At 35.3% G+C, this 20,697-nt stretch overlaps 1 protein-coding gene across 1 annotated transcript in view; it reads left to right on the top strand.

The window, feature by feature from the left end:
- Positions 1-20,697, top strand: part of LOC140141764 (uncharacterized) — a 131,132-nt gene that overhangs the window by 84,827 nt on the left and 25,608 nt on the right. Inside the window, 6 exon segments of the mRNA XM_072163633.1 lie at positions 1,130-1,340; positions 6,786-6,979; positions 6,982-7,003; positions 10,135-10,257; positions 11,156-11,362; positions 12,102-12,390. Coding sequence (XP_072019734.1) covers positions 1,130-1,340; positions 6,786-6,979; positions 6,982-7,003; positions 10,135-10,257; positions 11,156-11,362; positions 12,102-12,390 — 1,046 coding nt within the window.

Genomic DNA, 20,697 nt, shown 5'->3' with positions numbered 1-20,697 from the left:
CATTTTAGGTTAGAAAGGGGTGCCAGAAAACGTTTAAATGTCGGGTTATATAAAGGGTATATAAAGAGTATAAAACGTTTTCATAACATTCAAAAATACATTTTGATAACTTACTGCAAAAATTCTAACATAATGTTATTTAAGTGTTGGCAAAATATTTTCGCAAAAATGTTTGCCAAAAATATTTTACAATGACATTTTCAAAACATTTTAAAAATATTGTTGTAGTGTGTTTTCGTACAAAACGATTCAAAACATTTTCATGACATTTATATAACTTGACATTTAATGTTACGTTTTAAAAACGTTTTGTGTTTGCTGGGCAAGTACCAGGATTGTCATGCTTAATATTTTGGATACGATAATGATAACAATCTTTTTTGGCGATAAAAATTTTACGAATGATCAGATTTCCAAAAAATTCCCATTTTGCATGTTCTGAGCTTTAAATCAAAGACGGGATATATATAACTTTCAGCATTTTAGCGATCAATATCGTGCAATCCAGCATGATATTTAATTATGCATTCGGTTGACTTCCCCACATGAATGTCAATATGTCAGAAAGGCTTTATGCAGGAAAGACAACTTGCATTAAAGTTAATGTAATTAGCCTTTCAATAAAACTAGTAGATATTCATTGAATTAAACACTTGTCGGAGATAACTAAATCTATAGAATTATCTTCTTGTCTTACCCTTTGCCACGTTTATTCGTCTTATGAAAGATGCTTGCCTCCTCTTTTCTTCGTCCTCTTCTTATTTCTTATTGTTCCTTCTTCTTCTTTTCGTCGTTCTCATCTTCTTTCTTTACCGTTTCTTCTTTTTTTCCTTCATCTTCTTTCTTTACCCTTTTCTTCTTCTTCTTCTTATTTTCCTATTTTAGATATACTTCTTGTACTTTTACACTACTTTTCTTCATTCCGTTTTTCTTCTTCTTTGTTTTTTCTTCCTCTTCTTCCTCCCCTTATCACCTGCATCTTCTTCTTCTTCTTCTCCTCCTCCTCCTCCTCCTCCTCCTCCTCCTCCTCCTCCTCCTCCTCCGTCTTCTTCTTTTATTTATTCCCCAGGTAATCCTTCGAAATATCCTCCTCTGCTTCAATGCCTAAATTGTTCCTTTTCCTTTTCAGAATGGCATCAGTGGACCATTCTGGTACGCTGCTGGTGCAACGATACCGCTACTCATGTTTGCTACCCTCTCGGTACAAATGAAGACCAGGGCGCCTGGTGCAAAGACCTTTCTACAAGTGATCCAGGCACGGTTTGGATCCAGACCACACTTGGTGTTCTGCTTCTTTGCATTGCTCACCAATGTCATCGTAACTGCGATGTTAATGTTAGGTAAGCATAATATTGATAAGTGACCGTTATGGGCATTCATCACTAGTCCTAACTCACTAGAATCCAAATTCGACAGCCATTCTTGCGCCAGAATAAAAGCGCATGCGTACTTTTCTCCTACCTTCACGTTTAATGAGACAATTTTCAAACCCCATTTTTTTTTCATAATGTTTACGCATGTTGCAACTTGCACCTAAATGGTATCGGCCAAATTTGTTGACTTTGTATGTCAACAGAGCAAAGTTCGACATAAAGTCATATTTTTTTTATTATTATGACTTTATATCCTCCCATAGAACTGCATTAAATGGCCAAAATAACCAGTGGGATTTCTTGTTATTTCAGCTTAAAATGGACAGCAACCCTTCCCGGCAATAATTACTAACATTATTTCAACATTTTAAATGAAGTGTAACAAAATTAAAATTTGACAGAAATCATACATTATGGCTTTAATCGGTGATGATTGGCGGTGACACGCTTGTTGAATACAGTAATTTGGAGGTAGGGACTAAACATTGCCGTTTTCCAGTGGGCACACCTGACGTTGAAATCACGTTGAAATCACGTTGAAATTTCGACGTCAAAATCAATTTTGACGTTGAAATCACGTTGAAATCACGTTGTATTTGCAAATGGATTTCAACCTGATGGATTTCAACCTGATGGACTTCAACCTGATTTCAACCTAGAGTTGGTTGAAACCAGGTTGAAATCAGGTTAGGTTGAAACTTCGACGTTGTATCAACGTTGATTCAACGTCACAATCCTAACCTGTGCCCACTGGGAGCGTTGTTCATCACCGTTTAATAACCACTAAATAATATTATTTTCTTGGCACAGATGTATAATTTAATACTTGAATACAAAATCCACCCAAGGCCATGCTTTGGCCAAATAATTTAATTGTTGCTTAGGTCTAACCTCTACGTGCGTCTATTGAGCATGTGAAATCCAAAAACCACCCAAGGCCTATTGTGACTGGCTACTCAGGACTTGGCTGGTTTTTGCACACATTATTATAGTGCCCTCGCAATCAGGGCAAGATGGCTTACGTGCTAAGTTGAGGTGATAGCAACAGTGATGACGGAATAAGTGGTTTGTTTGCTAGTAATGCATTTCTACAGTTACACTTCTTTTTCACCTTTTAAAAGGGATGTGTTTCAAAACAAAAACAATGCAATATTCTTAAGCTAAAAAGCTCAAGAACGTTGCTTTGTATTTTTTGATACACAATAGACAGGTTCAACCTCTCAGATTTTAGTAAACTTGTTTGAGTAAAAACCTATTGACCTTGTGTGTAACTAATAAATGCCTTATTGCAATTACCTTAAAATGTTGTCCTTTTTATGCTAAGTTCTTATTTCATCCTAGCATTATGGACACGTACATCCTTTAAAACAGTCATTAATTTTAACCTTGAAACTTAAATATGGATATCAGTGCATTGTTGAATGCATGGTTACTGTATAGAAAACGGTATAGTCAAACACGGTAATGGAAGTACCAAGTGTTTGGACAAAGAGAGGGATAAATGCCTTTGCATCGTTGACGTGGATTTTACAAACACTTTAGGATGTTATCTTTTCCAAGAATAGGGCTTGTTTAATTGCTTGGCACATACTATACATGTCTTCGTTAATCACGTGGAACACTAATGGCTAAATAGACGGCATATAAGAACTATTTTGATTGGTTACAAAGATATCTATATAAGATTTTGAGCCAATCAGAGATATGTTAAGAATGCCCAGTATGGCTGAAGGGGTAAGCTTAAATGTCTTAACCCATAACACGCCCAGGTACTACAAAATACTACTTCATACAAAATTATGTGGCCGTACACTACGAATGAGCCGTAAAGTCGGCATATTGTATTCTGAGTTACAGTGTAAAATGTGCGTGAAGGTCGTATTCATAGGTACCTCAATTTGGTGCGACATATATCTCATCAAACACTATTTAAACTAATCAATAATCCTATTGCTGAAGAGAATAATAAGCTTCTACCTATTTCTATAGAATCCTTAAATAGTTCTAGTCTTTGTTTGCTTTGGCTAAATCCTGTTCAAGTGGTAGATAACAAAGCATTGTATTTTGTCTATGTATGTATAACCAACAATTAACAATGAGAGGACATTCCTGAACCTCGTTGACTTGGGATGATTGAAATGACCGCCAATTATGACTGTTTGATATTTATTACCAGAAATGTGGGAAAAGAAACACACGAACCGAAAAAAGGTACAATTTTGTTGAAGGAGCAGAGTTCAACAAACCATAACCCCGCTTCTGAATATTGTTTGAAGTCTAATGATATACCATTTATAAGCTTGTGATATAAAACGAAATAAAACCAAATTGACCCGGGCCGACTTTACGGCTGATTCGTGGTGTACAGTCACATATGCGCTGTTCGTGCGTGCATCCCACGTGGTGTGATGACGCAATCGCCCTAAGTGACATATAGGCACGGTTTCGCTGGCCAGCGAAGCCCAAGACTCGTTGCAAAGTGTCGCTGACCTAGTGTTTGGCATGCGAGGGGTCTCGGGTTCGAATCCCACCCAGAGCAAATAACTTCAAGTTCCCGTCGCCAAAAAGCCGCTGGGGCGTTAGGGTTAAGAGATTTAAAATCTTTATTGTGAATGGTTACTCAGATGTAATTAACTAATCAGAGACACTGTAAGGGAGGCATTGGTGTCCATAGAGTTATTGGGTGCAGCGAGGCATTTTAAAACAAATTCTTTCAACGCGTGTCGCTGAGACTGAAGTGACCTTCTATATATAAATAATATAATTGACTATCCGCCATCGCCTGTTGTTACGATATTGACTGTAGAAATAATGTACGGGTCCACTAAGAGCAGTTCAAATACGATTGGCCGTACGATATCCTGTTCTTTAATGCTCTGCGTGCTAGCCATGCGCTTCAATGGAAAAAGTTCAACTTTTGAAATATTTTCTCAAAATATAAGAGCTATCTTAAGAACTACTGGATCAATAGTAGGCGTGTTTGTACTCATTTTAATGCATTTTTCATGCTGATTCCAAATATTGTCATGAAAATTTACATTTCTGAAATTTTTGAATTTGTAAAAAAACTTGTCGTCTGCAGTCGACACCAGCGCGAAGAGAGTTAAGATGCAATTGAGCGAAATTTCTGTTTGTTTTGTTCGTTTGGTTTGTGACATTGTATTTAAATACCGTTTCATTTTAATTGCCCGAAACAGCAGAAACAGAACTCGAATGATCGCACAGAGAAGGACAATAATTATGAGCATCATGTTGACATTGAAATTGCTCGTAGACTGGCGAAATTTGTTCACTCTTTCGATTAACCATCGATACTTGGTCGGATTAAGCTTTTATTTTAAATGAATATCAATTAATTGTCTTGTTGACTTATTAATTTTTGAAAATATTTAATCTAACTGTACTGACCAAATAAAGGGCAATAGGTGCTATGTGTAGATGAGTACAATCCCGGGAGTACAATACCGTAAAACCCCATCTACAAGCATATAGAGCTAAATCAATCCAGGCGCCATTATTGAATTTGAGCAAATAGATTACAGATCCAAGCATATACAAACAAGTATTATTCTAAGACCAATCTATTGTATTGGCATATTTACGGATGCATCGTATTAATTTAGCTTTCATCAAAAACACTATATATGCTTGTAGACGAGGTTTTACGGTATACTGTATTTAAATTTCCAAATGTTAACAAATTGTACTTACCCACTTCTAGCACTTCTAGCACATCCCGACCCTAAAGGTAATTACCCCCTTTATTATGAGGTAGTAGCTCAAAATCTCTACATCGAATTTTAAAACTGAATTCGAAAAAGAAACCCAGTTTTCTTTGGCAAATTTTGATGCCTCGTTTTCTTAATAGCCCAAAATGTGTTGCCATGGCGAACTTTGAATGAAAAAGATGCAGATTTAGAAGTTGCCCTTAAACTCATTAAAAATGTTACTTTTGTTGCTTGAGCGCCTGTTCGTCACAGACACCGCGGCTCATCCTTGACCACTCATGTAGGGAATGTAATGCATATGAAAAGGTTTGACTACAAATACGATTCTCTTATAAATCTACGCACAGTTTCCACCTCGATACACCCGAACACACAGAAGGTTCCAAGCACAGCGAGTCTACACAGACTGTGCATAGCATCATAAGAGCTGTGTGATATTTATCTAGTGGAAAATAGACATCTGTGATTGGTTTTTGTCAAAACCTCAAGTATTCCCTTCATCCAATCAGAATTTTTTATATTGAACGAAAGCTAACAATTTTTTTTCATAAGGTCAACAGATGACGCAATATTCAATGTCTATAGCAAGGCGAATGTGGTAGATCTGTTGAAAACCTTCCTTAGGGGGCTGTCATTTTCTTCGGAAGGGAGGGTTCATGAATATACTGGGGGGGTCGTAGAATTTTTAGACCAAATATAAGGGGTTATAATTTTTTAATACCCAAAATAGGGAGGTTATAGAATTATTAAGGGCTGCTGACTCCGCGTGCCTTCTTTACACACACGATCCAATTTCAACGCGCTCCGCACACTTTCTTCGCTCTAAAGTTTTGGTGCGCTCCTCGCCTTTGTTCCGGTAATGAATAATTGTGAGTGGACGCGGCGAATCAGCCGTAAACTCGGCAAATTTTATTTTGAGTTAAAGTGTCAAATGTATGTGAAGGTCGTATTCATAGGTGTATCAATTCGTTGCGACAAGTATCTTATCAAACGCTGTTTAAATCAATCAATAATACTACTGCTGAAGAGGATAATAAGCTTCTACCTATTTCTATAGAATAGTTCTTGTCTTTGTTTGCTTTGGCTAAATCCTGTTCAAGTGGTAGATAACAAAGCACTGTATTTTATCTAGGTATGTATAATCAACAATGAACAATGAGAGGATATTTCTGAACCTCGTTGACTTGGGTATTATTTGAAATGACCGCCAATTATGACTGTTGGATATTTATTACCAGAAATGTAGAAAAGAGACACATGTAGAACCGCTAAAAAATAGAATGTGGTCGAAGGAACAGAGTTCAACAAATCATAACCCCGCTTTTGGATATCGTTTGAAGTCAAATGATATACCATTTTAAAGCTTATGGTGTATATTTTCTAAACACGAAATAAAACAAAATTGACCGGGCCGACTTTACGGCTGATTCGCCGCGTCCAGTCACAATTTGTCTTGAGTCTGTGTGGGCGGAAGGGGGGGGGGGGTCATATAAATTTTGGGGGTTGTAAAAATTTTTACTCCGGTCACCGATATATTCATGACCCCGCCCGCCGAAGAAAATGACATCCCCCTATGCTCCATTTGATTTTCTTCCATAATGTTTATGGTGTTGTGATTTATTTTTCGTTTTATTCAAAATACTATGATTCTCATAATCTTGTTCCACTCTTTTTGGTGATACAGGTGGGTGCGCTGTACTAACAACCCTTGTCCAAGGTTTAAGTCTGGAACTAGCCGCAGTAACCCTCGTCACTGTCATAGGAGCGTGTACATTCATTGGCGGCCTTGGTGCTACTTTTTATATGTCATATTTCAACACAACTATTGTTTTCGTCGTCATGTTCATATTTTTGATCAAAGTTTATCATGAAGGAGAGGAGATCAGGAAAGGAATCCACTAGGTTTGTAAATCCGTCGTAATTTTCTTGTATTGATTACTATCAGTTTACTATAACCCGTTTGCCTTATTACTCGATTCGCCGAGCGCGAGTAACGACCAAGGTAAAATATGGCTTTGCTCATAACAAGCTGGCTCAACAAAAATGATAATGACGCCCTCTATAGTCGGAAAAATACAAAGGGCAGTGTATAGTGGTCTGGGATTAGTTAGTATGAGAAAACCGACAATAATATTGATATAAATTTTTTTTTAAATAACAACAACAACAACAACAACAACAACAACAATAATAATAATAATAATAATAATAATAATAATAATAATAACAATAACAATAACAATAACAATAACAATAATAATAATAATAATAACAATAATAACAATAATAACAATAATAATAACAATAATAATAATAATAATACATCAGTATTACTATTTATATAGGGCATCGTGATTCGTGAATGACACTAGTTGTTTGGTATAGAATAGTACGAACATGGTTAAAGTATTGCTGAAAAAAAGGAAATAGGGCTTCATTGAACGATTTCTTTGAAAATGAAATTTCGAAAGCGAAAGCAATTTCTAATATTCTAAATGCTTTTATTTGAAGATTGAAGAAAATGATTTATGAAATGCTGCCCTGGACGTATTCGTGCAATTATAAGCTGAATAGGCCTACTTCATTGGAAAATAAATTGCTTTTATTAATGTTTTTTTCGATGCGAACTTAATGGATACCTACTTAAGCCACTTTTCATTTTGTTATATAAATCACTTCTCTTTTTAATGACCATTCGAATAGCTATTTCAATTAAGAGTAGCCACTGTAAATGACAAAATTGACGCAGTGACCTTCAATACAGTCAGGTGGTGTATGACGTGCATTCCCTAAATTCAGTAAATTTTCATCGTCAACCGTGTAATTGAATGGGATTATTTTGAAATTTTAAAACGCTTGAAATATCACAAACAAAGAGGCCTATGTTGATAAATAATATAAATACAAGCTAAAACCGTTGGGGTTCGATAATGAACCCCACAAAACTAACTGAGTATATGGAAAATGCCATATGGCCGGACAGTTTCACGAGTTGCCGGCTCGATCATGTCATCCGCCGCCTGAATGCAGTATGACACATTGGTGACAGCATAACCATTCAATTTGGCCATGCAATCTCCATTAGAGAATGAACTTGGAGAAAACCTTCTGATAATTACAAACACTCGCTGAGCAGCAAGACCTTCCCTCTAAGCTTTTAATCCGATAAGCTGATTATCTATTTGTTTTCATGAATTGGAAGACATTCTTTGATGTATTACTGAGCTCAATCACCTGAAATTACTGGAGCGTGAGCCACCCAGGCTGGAGGCTCAGCATAGTATTTTATTAACAGAAGGTTTTCTCCAAATTCTTTTCCTAATGCTTAGAAAAAAAATCTAATATTACCTATTATCGACGTCCTAACTGAAGAACTGACATGTTTTGATTTCTCTATTTATGACAGGGATCGCACGTTATATGCGACTGGTTTCCAATGATAAGTTGTATAGTAGTGTGTTTTTGTTGTTGTTGTTTAGATTTAATCTTCTTTAGATTGCTTTTTGAATATGTTCAGAAAATATAAAACTAACTATATATAACTAACAAACTAAATAGATAAATAAATAATAAAATCAATCAATCAATTAATCAATAAATAAATAAATAAATAAATAAATAAATAAATAAAAATAAATAAATAAATAAATAAATAAATAAATAAATAAATAAATAAATAAATAAATAAATAAATAAATAAATATATAAATAAATAAATAAATAAATAAATTTAAAAAATTAAAAAAATTAAATAAATAAATAAATAAAAAATAAATAAATACATAAATAAAAAAAGAAATAAATAAATAAAATAAATAAATAAATAAATAAATAAAAATAAATAAATAAATAAATAAATAAATAATTAAATAAATAATAAAATTAAAAATTAAAAAAAGCAATGCATTTTAAGTGGCCAGCCCTTTATACCGATAATGGAATGAACTTTCCAAAGTTGAACCAAATTGATAAAGAAAATTAAGGAAAGATTATTATTATGTCATAGCAATTAAATTATTTATAGTTATTTCAATGAGCGGGAAAGATACACCATTTACCGGTACGGAATCAAAACGTAAACAACAACGTTAAATGTCCATGAAACACTCAATAAAAACAATTTTATTTAATTTACTAACAACCATAATGAATACAAGTATAAAAGGACGACTAAACTTGGTATGCCTTTGGGATATTGCTTTTTCTAGAGAAAATGCCTCTTATATAATTTAATATACAAAAAATGCATGTTAAAATCCGTAAATTCACCATCATTTATATAATGCCGAAGCATAAGGAAGATAAAAGTGCAGTTTTAGGAAGGACTGAATATATCATTATGATTTTAGCAGACTGTTAAATGTGACCTGATACAACGAAATGAGTATAAAGTCGCAAATTGGTAGTTTCGAGACATCCTGGCTGACTAAGTTTATTGTCTTTGTTTGTACAAGCCAGTAGTATGTGCTGCGGAGGAAATACAGACATACTTCTGGCTTGAACAGGTGCGTGTGAAATAACACCACGCAGTAGCCAGGACATTTCGAAACTACCAACTTGCGACTTTACACTCATTTCGTGGAAGCAGGTCATAAATAGAGCATCGTCTGTTAATCAAAGTCATGTGATGCATTCTCTTGAATTATACATTGGTTCGCCTCAAGTTCGGTAGTGACGTAGGTGCGTATTTTACTGGGCGCAGTAATTTTAATCGCGCAGAGCGTACAAGAACGGTTCGTCGACACCCCGACACGCTTGCAGCGCAACCGCGAAAAGATATTGACGTCACTACCTTAAAGCCATATTATAACATTTGCTGAGGAGAACGCCCTCAATTTATATCTGACAGTAAAAGCTAACATTTTATGGAAAATAAATACTAATCTATTTTTACAGAAATGTTATAATGTGGCTTTAACTTGAGGTGAACCAAAGAATAGATGCTATACGGCATTCTGTCAAAATCATAATGATATGGAAGTATACCGCACTGATTTTGAATTTGATTGTTGAACCTTACATTTCTCTTTCAGGTAGTATCGAGCGAGTGTATGAATTAGTTTCTTGTTCAGAAGGACCAGAAGGCAACCATGCCAGAAGCTATCTGACCTTCTTATCTTCCGATAGTATCATGTTTGGAATAATCAACATAGTTGGTAAGTCGCTGTGTACGTGTCTGTTGACAATCGCAATGTGGTTTTTTTCTTCATAGCGACGAATCCCATATTGCGATGACGCGCCTCTTCGTAGCATATACCACATGCTGAGGGCAATATTATTGTTTTTGTTATTTCTATGATTACAATACCGTTTTGCTTGTCGTTGCCACTGAGGCCTTGGCCCTCTGCGTAAGGCATTACACTCTATGTAATGCGGTAGGTGAACGCGTGATGTTAGGTTGGTCACGTTTGTTCACCTATTGTCGTCTACAGTATAAATATGCAGTGCCCAATGTAAGGCCTACAGAATAGTTTCTATGCTAAACTGTTAGTAATGGCCGGTATATATACTATATATACTGTATGACGCGAAATATATCGTCAGCCTTCTACGATTATGTAATTTTGGGAACAAAGTACAATATATGGCTCAAGCATACATTTTTCCACCAATCTTTGCAAAATAACAAATGATAATGAGACTAATTAAAGGGAATAATCAGAAATAATTAGGGTGACTACGTAACTGATGCATGATTGAACCATATTTTTTACTTTGTTCTCAAAATTACAAAAAAAAGTGACTTTGGGCAATTATCGTAGCAGGGTGATGATGTATGAATATGTATTTAGTTCCCTCCTTATTCAAGCCCTGTAAAGATTAAAAACCAGTGTAAACCTGATGGCGGAGGTACATGGATGGCTGATGGGAAAAATCTACACTGTTGACGTGAATGAATATGTTTTGCATCCTAACTTGTGTTGTCCCCTTTTGCACAACAACACATTTCTATAAACGTCATCTCTATATCAGTAAACCCTTTGTATACAGGCGTAAATTGTCGACAATCATCATTGGTGTTTAAACTCATAAATCTAAATAAACCTTTTTCAGGTAATTTCGGAACCGTTTTTGTCGATCAGTCTTACTGGCAGAGTTCGGTAGCAGCTAAGCCTCGTGAAGGCATGTGGGGATTCCTCGCTGCGGGTCTCGTATGGTTTTCCATACCGTTTACATTTGCTACGACAATGGGCTTGGGATACATTGCGTTAGGAACGTACTATGGCGAGCCACTACTGTCAAATGCTGAAGTCAGTGCAGGTATTGAAAATTCGGATAGAATTATAGAAACGCTGTAAAGCAGTGTGTGGTTATGCCTTAATTGTCTTTTTTTCCATTCTTTTTTTAGAAACTTTGAGGCACAACGTCCAATTAAGTCCTATAGCCCTATCGGTGTCCCTATAGTTACCGATGGCTCTTTCTATCGTATCCTGAACATGTACACTGCTTCGGTTTTTTATAACACTTAACGATTATTATTATGCTTGATAAAATTTATTTCATCCACAAGGTATGATCCTGATAGAAAGTTTCACAGGTACCTAACCGGGCACATATAGTGCTATAGGACCAAATTAAAACTTTGTCATTTAAACGATATGCATGGCGTTGAACAATTGTCATGCCATAACGTATTCTTGTCCTTGTGGTTTTATTTTTCTTCTCCTTATTCGGTCATCTTCTTTTCCTCCTCCTCATCGTCTTTAAGTTCTTTTTGTGATCTCTTTGTTTTTCTTAACTGATTCTCCCTTCCTTCGTTTCCTTTTGTTTCTTCATTTTCTTTCTTTATCGTTTTCTCCATCCATCTTCTCATTTCCATTTCTTCTTTTCTTCTTCCTCTTCGTTCTCTCTTTTCTCCCCTGTTTATTAGCTCGTCATCTTAGTTTTACTGTTCTACTTTTCTACTTCCGTCTTCTCTTTTTGTGTAAATAATTGCTGTTAATACAATGGAGCACCAGTATCTGATATAAGACTCCCAATTCCTTTTAATATGCAATAGGTCTGGTGCCTCCCGCTGTTGCGCAAAGCCTTATGGGTAAAGCAGGTGAAACACTCATGGTGCTCATGATCCTCATGGCAGTGACGTCAACTGGGTCAGCAGAGGTCATGGCTATTACATCAATCATCGTTTACGATCTATACCAGATTCATCTGAAGCCATTTCGCAGACTAACGGACAGTAATTGTTGTATATTATGTGGTAAATCCAGAGGGAGGATGGCGAATAGAAGGGATCAGTGTGAATGCAGTAGTATGACGGATTGTATAGCGTGTACGCAAGATGATAAGTAAGTCTTTTGAATCTTTCAATTCTCGCTATTCGCAATAAGGGCGCCGCCAGCGGTTTGCGATGTAATCGTGATGTATCATGGGAAAAGGTCGACATCCAAGTCCGCGCAATACGAATATTACCATGCTATTACATAGGAACACGTGACAATATTTTTTTTTTTTTTTAAAATAAAGGTGTTACACGCGAATCGATACTCAATAATACTTAATAATGTGATTTGAAATCTGCACAATTAATTTTTTCTCTATCGATTTGCGTGTAATACCGTTATATTGACAAACTAAAAAATATTGTCACGTGTTCCTATGTAATATTCGTATTGCGCGGACTTGGATGTCGACCTTTTCCCATGATACATCACGATTTTCCCATGATACATCACGATTACATCGCAAACCGCTGGCGGCGCCCTTATTGCGAATAGCGAGAATTACTTATAGACTTGTACTTTCTAGCCAATACAATTTGAGTGATTGGTTGTTGTTGTTTTGTGTGTTTATTTTTGGGGTGGTTTTTGGTGTTTGGGTTTTCGGAGTTAGCTCAAGCAGCCAGGTTATACGATTGACTCTAGTGTATTGTTCGCGTGAAATATTTGAGTTAACATGACATTCCCCTGGGGCAAAGAACTAACAGGGGCGTACCAGGGCAACCAAACCAATGGTAAAATGGTAAAATAGGCCATTTTGGGCTGAAATCGGGCCAAAGGAATATATACATAGTGCATTACTTTTGGTTAATTTTTACCGGTATTTCGAGCCGGATGGCGCCTTTCCCCTCTGTCGGTACGCTTCTTGGGAACTAGCCGCTTATGTGTCGGTAAATCGTACGAAAACAAGGAAAACGGATCATGGTTGCGATGGTTTATTGCGGTATGCATATCTTTTAGGGTGAGCGCTTCGAATCTGCAAGTACCTAAGTTTGTTGCAAATAGACGGCGAATGGTCTGTAAATGCTACAAATTTATAAACGTGAATGGAGTATATAATCAAATTTGCATCCAAAAATATCAAAGTTAATAAAAGTTCAGGTCAGGTGTTTTTCGCCGATCAATACAATATTGTTAGTTATATTTCAAAGCTTTTAGCACGTTTTGTTCAATTACCCAGCAAACACAAAAACGTTTTTAAAACGTTTTAAATCAGTTATATTTTGGCTTTTGGTGTAGGTAAAAACGTTTTAATAACATGTTGGGTTATAAAAGGTCATGATAACGTTTTAAAACGTTTTGTATGAAAACACACTACAACAATATTTTTAAATGTTTTCAAAAAATGTTATTGTAAAAACCATTTTGCAAACATTTTTGCCAAATATTGTGTTAATATTTGTAAATAACATTATGTTAAATTATTTGAACCCAGCAAACACAGAAATGTTCTTAAAATGTTTTTTTCAAAACCTTTTAATAACATTTAAATGTCGGGTTATATGAAGGTCATGAAAACATTTTTCGCAAAATATTTTTTCAACCCCAAAATATCATTTTTTTATCAGTTTTCAAGAATGTTTTTGGAATGTTATTAAAACGTTGTTATACCCTTTATATAACCCGACATTTAAACGTTTTCTGTAAAACATTTTTGTTTGCTGAGCAGTAGATTGCCAAAAAATGTTTTTTAAGGTTATGAAAACGTTTTATACTCTTAATATACCCTTTATATAACACGACATTTATACGTTTTCTGACAACCTTTTATAACCTTTTGCGAATGATGTCGAAAACGTTTTGTGTTTGCTGGGTAGTATTTACTGATATTTTATTTTTAGCTATTATTGCCCACAGTATAAAAATTCTTTTGAATCTGATGCTCTTTGTGCTAGCCATATAGTCCAGCCATTCAGGAGTGCCACCCACCACTAATTACAGCAGAATGTTATTGTGCAAAATAAATCTAATTCTGGAATTAAAATTTGAAACTCACTTTGCTACGTTGCGCCCGAAGCATCGGACTTCACTAGGCATCTGATTGATTTTTTTTTCTTTATACCTCAGTGAGGTTGGCGAAACGCCTTTATTTTATTTAGTTTATATATCAAGCTCAAAAACTTGCTATTCCACAATATTGCGGCTCAAAAGCCACGACATGTAAATTAACATTATCAAAACATTATGTATAACTTATTACAGTATATTCAAATGAACCTTAAGTTCATCCCAGACATTTTGATTTTCTTTTATAATTGTTGGCACATTTTCTGCATTTGTTGTTATTTCATTCAATCTTTCTACTTCATTAATAAAGAGCATTGGTATAGGAGTAAATATATTGGTTTCACTATATCTTATTTTGGCCTTGTAAACTGAAAATGATGCTATAATTAAGAGCAGGTTTACAAAATCAAAATGTGAGTCTTTCTTGTTCCAACCATAAATAATATGTTCTAGAGACACGTTCAAATGTGTGTGTGTTGTAATTAACACGCATTCTTTAAAGAAAATCCAAAATGATGTATTTTTCCTGCATGATATGAAAAAGTGTTCATAGTCCTCACGACAATTGCAGAAACAGCATTCGTCCGAATTACTAATCTTCCATTTCAATAGGTTTTTCTTACACGGTATTAGGTTATATAAAAGGTTATATTGAAAGTGTCCAAATTTGTTTCGAATTCTATTTTTTATTTTAAAAGTGAAGATTTGTCTCCAAGATGATTTACTTGTATTACAATTGAAGTGATCTTGCCAATATTTAACGCAAATTGGGTCGCATTCTGATGGCATTAAAAGTTTATATATTTGTTTTGTGGATAGCTTTGAAATGTGTAGTTTGGTTTTCCCAACTTGAAATAATCGATCATTGCCCTTTGTTTTGTTGAAATCTACATGATTATTTAAAATTAACGTTTTCCATTCTTTTGGTATTGCTGTCAGTAATGTATGCAAGTTAAAAACATCATTTGGACACCGAACTATTTGTCTTAGCTCAAAAGAGTTATAAAACGATTATTGATTACAATATCACTTAAGTACATTATACCAGCATCTTTCCACTTCTTAAACATAAGCAACTTATTTCTAAATTTTATGTCATTATTGTACCAGATTATTTGATCATGAAGTACTCTTGCTTCGTGTAAAGAGGCATCAGCATTCTTCCTTTTCAACATAAACCAAGATTTTAGTACCTCTGTGTAAAACTTGGGAATTTTTTCTTTTGTTACTTCCGATACATTAGAGGACTTACATTCCAAATTAAGTACAAAATCTAGGCCTCCTATTTGATTAAACCAAAATTTTGCTATTTTTATCCAAATACCATGATCATTTTCGCAAAGTAATCTTGAAATCCATTTAATTTTAGAGCTCTTATTTGGCTTTGCAGGTCTATCATTTTCAAGCCACCATATTCCATGTATCCCGTTATCGTTGTTCTTTTGACTTTTTCCTCTTTGAACCCCAAATAAATTGAAAGAGCATTTTGTTTGCTTCTTTTATCACATAATCTGGTACATGTATAGAATATGCACAATATAGTAGTTGTGAAACACCAAAAGTCTTGACAACTGATATTTTACCATAATATGATAGTTTTCTGGCTTTCCATCCGTTCAAAGCAAGTTCCATTTTCTTTAATTTTTCAGACCATATCAATTTATGACATTTCTCAATATCTTTTCCAAAATACATACCTAGACTTTTAATAGGTTGTGTTGACCACGAGATAGTTGTTTGAGGAATGTTAGGGGAACTGTCTCCCAACCAAATACCTTCTGTTTTGTTTTTGTTAAGCCTAATTCCCGCAGAATCACTAAATTTTTCAATTGCTTCCAATGCTTTCACAACTGATGTTTCATTTCTGACAAGTAAAGTAGTATCGTCAGCCAATTGGACTAACTTAATCTCTAAATCAGACTCATTTCCAATTTCGATACCCTGTATTTGCTGGTTTTGTTTAATATCCCCAGATAAAAATTCTACCGCTATTATGAATAAAAGGGCTGAAAGAGGACATCCTTGCCTAATACCTCTGCTGATTGTAAAAGATTCGGATAACCATCCATTTACAGAAACACAACTATTAATGTTACAATATAGAGTAGATACCCATTTTCGGAACTGTTCACCAAAACCCATTTTGATTAAACATTTATCAATAAACGGTATTTCTAGCGTATCGAAAGCTTTTCGAAAGTCAACAAATAAAACTGCACCCTCCTGTTTATTATTCGTACAAAATTCTATCGCATCTTCTATCAGACGAATATTTTGGCCACTAAAACGACCCTTCACATACCCTGTTTGCTCCGGATTTATCACTTTTTCAAGAACTTTGTGTAATCTCAGTGCTAGAGCCATCGTACATATTTTATAGTCATAATTGAGCAATGAGATAGGACGCCAATTATCTAAATTCGATCTATCACCCTTTTTGTATAGTAAGGTTATTACTCCTTTACGCTGTGTATACGACAGTTGTCCCTCTTGAAAACCTTCATTGATTGCATTAACAAACATGTATTTAATGTCATCCCAAAATGTTTTATAAAATTCTGGAGTCAATCCATCAGAACCCGGAGTCTTATTGATTTTGAGACGTTTCACTGCGTCAGGCATCTGATTGATGATGTTGTGATGTCAGATGTGGGAAGAGAGGTTGTTCGAAGAGAGGTTGGTCGAAAGGGGAATCAAAGAATCCATATGGGAGAGAGTGGAGGAGCCCGCCATTAATAAGAAAGGGGGCCCCGTTTCCAGTTGTCACACGCATGGGACCTGGCGTTACGAGACATTCATCGCCGTCTGACATCACCACATCTGACGTCACAACATCATTAATCAGATGCCTGACGAAGTCCGATGCTTTCGGGCGCAATGTAGCAAAGTGAGTTGCAAATTTTAGTTCTAGTATTAGATTTATTTTACAAAATAAAAATGATTTGAATTGCTGGATGAATATTTCTACACCAAGATGCAACAGATTTTTTTTTACTTTTATGCATTTGAGAGATGTCTTCTGAACATCATACCAAAAGTATACTAAAATATACTTGGTGGAAAGCTATAAGTAAAAGGTCAAAGGTCAAATTTTGGGTACCACCTGGGCCATTGTCGAAAAATGCTCCGATCTCCTTAAAAATTGTCTCAATTTGTTCGTCGTTGCACCGGGGGGGGCACATCAAAAAATTTTGGTGGGTATGCTCCCCCGGAATTTTGAGGTGGTGGGTCTTTGGGAGCTGACGGCGTACCGGTAAAAGGGGGTCTTTCGGAGCTGCGAACCGGGCTGTGAACAAGTAAAATGGGGTCTTTTGGAGCTGCGAAAAGTCCAAATCAAGGGTCTTTCTTGGCTTTTTGGTTGAAAATCGCCTGAAAAAATAAGAAATATGAGGAATGAGCAATTTTGGGGTCTTTTATAGCTGAAATTATCAAAATCAAGGGTCTTTCGGAGCGTTATTTTGGTCAAATATAGGGGGTCTTTCGGAGCTGCGAAACCCAAAAAGGGGGTCTTTCCGGGGGAGCATTCCCGTATGGTCATTTGTGTTGAGTGCCCCCCCCGGGTGAACGATACTCAAAATTAAGAATAGCTTGCCATATCTTGGATATTTCGTTACCTGGGTAGCAGGCTAAAAATGTCAATGACCATTGAACTATATTGACATATTTTTATTGACCTATTTTTATGTTACATGTGTAATTAAACTTCCTAAACAGTGCAAATATTCTTTCAAAGAATTATGTATGAAGGACGAACAATTTAAGACCATTTTGTTTAAGTAAGGTAATTTTTAGTTTTTGACCTCTTCGGAGCCCATCATTTGACCTTTGATACTTTGGCATTTAACTGAAGAATCGGAGATATACGGCAAACTATATTGTTGTTGTTTTTTCGAAATCCTTATGACTTGAGGAATAATTTGGTAAACCTTTTAAAATGCTTGCAGCAATTTTGAAATTTGACCCCTGTATGACCGTCTCCTGCCAAAAACTACTTTCCACTAAGTATATTTTAACTAGTATAATTTCTGTATACTGTTCAGGGACATCCCTCAAATTTGAGAGATGCCCATGAACAGCATACAGAAAGTATGCAATGCATTCTGGTGCAGTTAGTGGTGACTTAAAACTCACCTTAACTGGATTAATAGGCTTCAACAGACATTGTGGGGAAAAATATAGGCACAAATATATGTGCCATTAATTATTTTTGACAGATGAGTTGTCGGGCTTTATTATAAACATTAAGAAAATCACATTAGACGTGTTATGAATAAATTACGTGTAATGAATAAATTATCACATTGCAATGTAAACAAATGCAGTGGAAGAAGTACCTAAGTAAAATATTTTGTTCTAAGAATAATGTAGGACATAAATTAATGTGAATCAGGAACTTCACCTCATTTAATTGTGAGCTGTGGCGTTAACTATTCTTGTATCATTTTAATTTATGGTGTTGGTGGGGACAGTTTTTTTTGCTGATGTAGTGGGGGACGGTTTTTTTTATCAAAGCTTCCTACCCCCTCCCCTTGAAGTCTAATGGTGCGTCCCTAACGAATCCATTAAACGATTACTCGCGACCTTAGCTTTCCCGCGAACGGCTTGTTGACATTTCCCGGGAGTGATGATGTTTTTGTTTTGAGCAGTGGATCGTATACGTAGAGATACGAGACCTTCGTTACGGTTGATTGCTTTGGCCCCCTTTTTACGAATGTAGATTGCTTCCCTGATTCTTCTGCTAAAAGCATTTGAATCCTTATCGAGGATTATTGTCCTTATGCTTGTAGTCATTTTAATACATTCTGACATTTTTGAATTTATGTAACAAAATTTTGACTGCAGTCGACACCCGCGTGGAGAGAGTTAAAATACAAAATCAAAATATGCGATTGGGCAATTTTATTTGTCAATACACTACAGACTTCTAAATTAAGTCGCTCAGTGTTTACCAACGTTTTAGTTGAAAAGGAGAGCAACAACTTATCCAGCCATATAACTGCCAAAATACTTCTAATACCGGTATGACACCTGTTATCAACTGTCAACATTTGACAACCAACTGCCTCAGGCGAAAGTCAATTCCTGGAAAGCTGGACTAAACAACGTCATCTAGTGTAACCGATTCCACATCTGAGTCTGTTCTAAGTCTGAGTCTTGGTAGTGTGAAAAACTGTTCATATCAGGGACAGAGCAAACATCATTTGGTAACTAAAGGCCGTCAAGAAGAATTGGGTAAATGTTCAAGGGGCTTATAACGTAATTTATGAAGACTTGGAAACTTCTTCCACTACGGTTTTGATTTTGTTCACTATTTTGATTAATTATACTCACACTACTGGGTTGCGGTCTAATTTGAAATATTTTTGAAAGACACAATTTTTGACTAAACTAAAATTTCACTAAAATTAGCAAATCATTTAATTTCTTTAGCATTTACATTATACCTCGAAAAAAGACCATTCATATTCATTTCAATCCCTTGCATAGATATTTTTTCTCATTAAAAATCATAATTCCCGTGAAGGTAATATTCCAAATAAATATAGAAATGTAAAATGTTGAGCGCTATATATAATTCAGCTCGGTTTATCAATATTTGCAATTCATTGTTAGTCATATGTTAGAACGAAAGTTATTTTAATATTATTTGCCAGAATTAATGCGATTATTTTTTTCAAAGAAAGTCATCCTGCATATTTGTATTGACTTACACAACGTCATATAAAATTTTGTAGTGTGTATAATTAGTATTTTATACTCATAAATACATATTATGGATCCTAATTTACATTGACGTAAATAATCATCTCATCATTTTAATTAGAGAATAAAGGTATTGTTTTTAGCCACTGGAGTGTATCTATCGTCTCATATAACACGGGCGACATCATTATTTTAAGTAAAACAACGAGGCGAAGCGAGTTGTTTTACGCCAAAAATAATGTCGTCCGGGTTATATGAGACGATAGATGCACGACAGCGGCTAAAAACAATATATTTATTCTCATTCTTAAATACTTCAATTCAAAATAGAAATATCATAAGTATTACAAATTGAAATCAAATTAAATCCTACATTTTACAAGAAACTACCTAGGGCTTAAAATCGATCGGTCCCATTGTTGCTATGCGCCTCCGATTGGTTCAAATAGAGAGTACGCGTATCGAGTTGATGCACACGCGCAGACCCGTGTGAGATATCACACGGGTAAGAACCAATAAGATTGCAGGAACGTTCTCAAGTGTTTAAGAATCATCACTTTTATTTCTATTATTATTAAGACGAGTTGGAGCCTTCAGGTTATTATTTTCCCGTTTTGGTTATTTTGCTTAAATAGTACAGTTTATTTTTGCAGGGTATTAAATACA

The sequence above is a fragment of the Amphiura filiformis genome, chromosome 20 (assembly GCF_039555335.1).
Source record: "Amphiura filiformis chromosome 20, Afil_fr2py, whole genome shotgun sequence".
NCBI lineage: Eukaryota > Metazoa > Echinodermata > Ophiuroidea > Amphilepidida > Amphiuridae > Amphiura > Amphiura filiformis.
Note: the sequence above shows the minus strand (reverse complement) of the source record. Positions and strands in the feature narration are given on the sequence as shown.